The following is a 5275-nucleotide window of genomic DNA, read 5'->3' on the forward strand; positions in this document are numbered from 1 at the left end:
TTTTGTGTCAGTTATCATCAAAGAGAAAAACCGTGTGTCTTTTAAGCAGCATCCTTTTACAATAAATCTCAGAGTGAAGCCAAGGGAACCCCAAACGTCTTAGATTAGGCTCCTAATCATGTATTTGAAGTTGACGTTGTGAGAAAAGGGCACTGAAATCCAGTGTGGATTAGGATGTTTACCTCCCCTAATCTCATGATCTGCCATCCTTAATCTCACTCTTATTGTTTAGGATTTATTAAATCCTTGGAATTGAATGTTTCGAGCCGCTGTGGCCTGAAGAGAGAGGCAAGACTAAGAGCGATTTACAGAACCAAAGAAATGGCCAAGAATGAGCTGCGGCACCTCGCTTCTAACAGGGAAACTGGAAAACACATCTGGTGGCAGGGCCTCAACCCACTGGGCCCAGGCAGACTACACGATGGAAGAACTACATGATAGGAGTCTCTGATTATCCTGTCGCAAAGCGCTTTATGATTGTGGAGGTGATGTAGACAGAGGGCATTAGACTTTTTGAGTGCAGGGCCAATGGTGGTCTTTTTGAAGCATATAGAGTCTACAAACAGCAGTAAGAGGTTGAACACGCCTGTGCCATCCAAGTGCATTGCACGGATTGGTCCTTTTGAAGCATCTGCACACGTCTGCCCTGGATGTTGCACATCAGCAAGGGTTTGCAGGCGTTTTGTACCTCCTCAGATGGGACGTTGTTCTCAATCTCAGATGGCAAAACTGGACCATTTAACATTTACACATCAGGCAAGTAGCAGACGCTTTTGTCCAAAGCGACTTTCAATAAGTACGTTGTGGGCTGGGAGGAAGTCATGCTATGTGGGGTCAAGGTGAAGTCTGAACAAATGAGTCTTCTGTCTTTTGCGGAAGTGGTTCCGCTCTCCTGACATTGGTCGGGACGAGACGTGTTTGGCGCGCCCGCACTCCATGTGGAATTATGGCACCTTGAGTCTAGTGTCTGGTGCCAGTTCTGCGCGTCAGCCACTTTGCTATCTTGGAAATGTACCAGAGATAAGATTCATGAGTTTTTAGGAAATAAAACAAAAAAAAACAAAAAAACCCCAAACAGCTTAAACAACTCCATGGAGGAGGCAGGGTTTGAGGGAGTCTCCCCCCTTTTTCTGCCCAACTGGAGAACCTTATATCCAGGGGTTGCTATGCAGAATGGGTCAAAGCTGACCGTGTCCTTTTGATAGGATTTCAAGGTGCACCCAGTGTGAGAACTGGTTTGTCTGGCTTGGTCTGTGCTATGTACATATGATATGGTTCTGTTGGCATCACCGGACCGTGTCTTACAGTGACCTACACCAGGAAGATAAGCATTCGAGTCTGAAGTGGTTGGGATGAGTCAGCCAGAAAATGGTGGATTGTTCCAGGTGAGAGCGAGTTGCTGCCCCAAATGAAAGAGTTCAGATATCTCAGGACATTTTTATGAGTAATGGGAAATGGCCCATGAGACTGACAGAAGGAGTCACACATCAGCAGTAATGAGGGCATTGTTCCAAGAATGTATTTTTGAATATTGCACAAGGAAGTCATGGCTTAGGAACTTTGACTGACAGACCCGGGAGCCTTTCATGTGTTTGCTTGTTACGTTCTACCAATGAAATTCAGGGGAGGGAGAAAAACTTTGGCTTATCCGAGGTGGAGCGACGAAGCAAATTCATTTTCCAGTCGTCAAAGACAGCGTGAACCTGCAGGCATGTCTAACACAGCTGAAGGTAATGACTTTACAAAGATGTTTAAAAGTAGAGTTGTAGATGCATATGTTGGTGTTTTGTTTTTTTTTTTCATTTATAAAAGAAAACGCAAAGACATTTAATTTCAGATTAAATTTGGGCTCAGCATCACCACGGTGTTGTATTACTGATAGTAATAACAATCCTTTAACTGTGTTCTTACACTCAGTCATGTTTGTGCAACATGTGGAGGAGTTTTTTTTTTTTTTTAAACAATTTTACTTCTCTCAACGTCAAGACTCAACTTCTCTTTCCTTACCAGGGAGTGCTACAGACAGCGCAACAGAAACAGACAGAACGGTTGAGGGCTTTACACTAATTTACATAATGTTTTTAAAGCTTGTTTCTTGGGAATTTCTAGAGGAGAGATGAGGTTGTCAGAGCAAAGGTGAAACCAACAGGATAAAGTTATTAAGACTCCAGGTTGTATTGAAGTCATTTTACAGTGAACTGCTTGGTGTACAAACAGAAACTGATCAGCAACATGATTCACAGAAAGAATCAAGAAAGTCTGAGTTAATGATTCATCTATGTACTTTGCTTGTGGTTTATGACAGCTGAGTTGAAACTAAACCTCTATGAAACCAGTCAAAAGGAAACTGAAAATTAAGACCTTCATGAAAGTCGAACTTACTGGAAGAATGTCGTAACAAACTGCTATAATTTCATGTATAAACGTGTGTATAGATTTTGCATATATCATTTAATTAATTTAAAATCAATAATTAATTCATGAATTTATATAAATATTAAGAATATATTGATCTTTTTAATTAAATAACATAAATATTGAATTTAACATGTACATTATTTGCATTTTTTTTTCTCATTCATTTATATTTTGCATTGATGCGTGGTTTATTCACGTCTGTGTTGTTTTCTACAGCATGCACGAAGAACCAGACAGAGACTGATGCCTTCATCGGAAGGTAAACTGCTTCCTTTTTTATGTGTGGTTGGATCAGCTGGACATTCTCTGCTCCCCCTGGTCCAGTACTCACTTAATATTGGTGTTTTTGTGCTATTGCTTCATTATTAAACAGCACTTTGGGTTCTCTGGGGGAGTACAAGATGGACAAGAAACGACGAGGCCGTGCGCTCATCTTTAACCAGGAGTCCTTCTTCTGGCGCCTGGAGTTAAGATATAGGAAAGGAACCAATGTTGACCGGGACAACTTGGAGAAGAGGTATCACTTCCCAGCTTGCTGCTGAAGAAGGAACACTGTCTTTTGTGTTACTAAGAGTTTTCCATGTCTTTCATACTTCCTGAACCCTCTTTTTTAGACTGAAAGAGCTTAACTTCGAAGTGGCGATTCACAATAATCTCAAACAGATGGAAGTCTTAGATAAAATCGGTGAAGGTAAGCACATGCATGATCGCTTGCACTCAAATGACCCTGAACAACAAGATAAACATGCCAGAACCAACACGTGACATGCTTTAATACGCTCACTTTTACTTGTTCAGTTTCCAATTTAACAAATACCCGATGTCCCACCAGCTGCAGAGGATGACCATTCAGACGCAGACTGCTTTTTGCTCGTCTTCCTGAGCCACGGCGAGAATGGTCATGTCTGGACCCACGATGGAAAGATCAGCATTCAGGATATCACCTCCATGTTCAAAGGAGACAAGTGCAGCAGCCTTGTGGGAAAGCCAAAGATCTTCATATTTCAGGTACAAGTCAACAAAAGTCAAAACCTGGTTAAGAATATGGGAGCATGCAGTTTTTTTCACACTTGACCTGGTAATCTGTAATTGCTAAACCATCACCAGGCCTGCCGTGGAGATAAGCCTGATGATTCGGTGACTGCCTGTGCTGCCGGGGTTAGCGAGTCAGACAATGACTTGACGATGGATGCCTGCGCCCTGTACAGCCTGCCTGCTGGGGCTGATTTCCTCATGTGCTACTCTGTGGCCGAAGGTGAGCTAGAGATGTTGAAACCTGTTAAAAGTCATTGAACGCCATTATCCCTCTACTAGAGAGATTCTGACATAGCAGCCTTTTTTAATTGACTGCTCATTTGAACGGACTGGAGCGTGTACGCCCACTATAAAGCCTTCAACAACCAATGAGCAATTGTGTATACAAGTGCCCGGCTCTCTCTTCTTTCTCCTCTCTCTGCTGAGCCACTAACGTGCCAGCCTCGGGATGATTGATGGATCATGTAGCCAATTAGATGTCAACTCAAAATGCAGTGATTTGGGAATGCATTTACACCTTTAAGCTTGTGTTTGGACTGACCAACTTTGTTGGTGATTTTCTGGGTGGTTCAAGGTACTTTAAATCACTTGCCATCTTCCGCAAAAGACTCAAGACTCATTTGTTCAGACTTCACCTCAACCCTGCATAGCATGACTCCCTCCCAACCACCTTGTGTGTTCTTATCCTTAGCACTTAAATCATTGCACCTATGCACTTAAGGTATCCTTGATGAATAGCAGCTACAATGCTCAGACGAGGGCTTGAAAAATGTTTCCGTGTTTTCTTTTTTTACTCTGTCGACGATGTTGTGGTTTCTTTCTCGTGACAAATGTACTTATTGCAAGTCGCTTTGGACGTAAGCTTCTGCTAAATGCCCTTAATATAAATGTAAATGAGTCACTTTTAAGCCCTTTTATCTGTGCAGTCCATAACTTTCCTGTTCTGTCCCCATTGTTGATTCTTTTAGGTTACTATTCCTTCCGGGATACCTCAAAAGGCTCCTGGTATATCCAGGACCTGTGTGAGCTGCTTCAGGAGTTTGGGGACTCACTTGAGTTCACTGAGTTACTCACGTGGGTCAACTGCAAAGTGTCGATGAGAACAGTTGAGTCCATTAACAACTCAAAAATCACTGGGAAGCAAGTACCTTGCTTTGCTTCAATGCTCACCAAGAAACTCTTCTTCAAACCAAAAAAGTAGAAGTTTCAGGCCTCAGGCATGAAATGAGCTGGTTTTATATCCCTCCTTACATTTACACAAGTGCACTGATAGTAATAACAACAGATACAAAATAACAGGAACAACTTGTGTTTTTACGCAATCCTTCCAGCCCTAAGGAATTACTTCATTATTAACACTTCATGTCAGTCACATTCTTAGTTTCAATTATCTTGTTTTTCTTTTCCTTTTGTTTTTGCTAGTTTATTTTCACCGTTTGTCTCAGTTTTGACTATCTGTTTAATCAAGTTTAAAGCACCATGGCACAAACCAAAAATGGCCAAATCCTGCAGCTGACGTTTTAACTTAGCAAACCAAAAAAACAGGAGCTGACATACTGTATCTGGTGACCTTGAACTGGGAAATGTCCCTTTGACTAAATTGTCTCATTGTCACAAACATGCTGTTTGTATTCATGAGCACTCGTGATTTCGTTTCTATGCTGTTTTTTTTTTGTTTTGTTTTTATCCATGTCACTTGATCTACAACTCAGGAACTTAGACTGATTCTGTTTTTTGTCGTCTCACTGTTGTGACTGTGTGTGTATAATCAAATCCGTGTGACTATTTACCAATAAAGTGGTCGTGTGTGATTTCACCAGTA

At 41.6% G+C, this 5275-nt stretch overlaps 1 protein-coding gene across 1 annotated transcript; it reads left to right on the top strand.

Moving 5' to 3' along the window:
• Nucleotides 1-1637: 1637 nt before the first annotated feature.
• LOC119012601 (caspase-6-like) lies at nt 1638-5275 on the top strand. Its single transcript, XM_037086973.1, has 7 exons — nt 1638-1730; nt 2635-2677; nt 2792-2935; nt 3033-3109; nt 3251-3426; nt 3526-3673; nt 4422-5275. The coding sequence occupies exons 1-7, from the start codon at nt 1712-1714 to the stop codon at nt 4652-4654; spliced, it is 840 nt and encodes a 279-aa protein (XP_036942868.1). The 5' UTR covers nt 1638-1711; the 3' UTR covers nt 4655-5275.

This window comes from Acanthopagrus latus, chromosome 1, assembly GCF_904848185.1.
Source record: "Acanthopagrus latus isolate v.2019 chromosome 1, fAcaLat1.1, whole genome shotgun sequence".
Classification (NCBI taxonomy): Eukaryota; Metazoa; Chordata; class Actinopteri; order Spariformes; family Sparidae; genus Acanthopagrus; species Acanthopagrus latus.

What these genes read in the sequence shown, in the direction of transcription:
- LOC119012601 (XM_037086973.1), top strand. An exon ending in ACTGATGCCTTCATCGGAAG is followed by an intron (nt 2,678 to 2,791) that starts GTAAACTGCTTC and finishes ATTATTAAACAG; the next exon opens with CACTTTGGGTTCTCTGGGGG. An exon ending in CGGGACAACTTGGAGAAGAG is followed by an intron (nt 2,936 to 3,032) that starts GTATCACTTCCC and finishes CCTCTTTTTTAG; the next exon opens with ACTGAAAGAGCTTAACTTCG.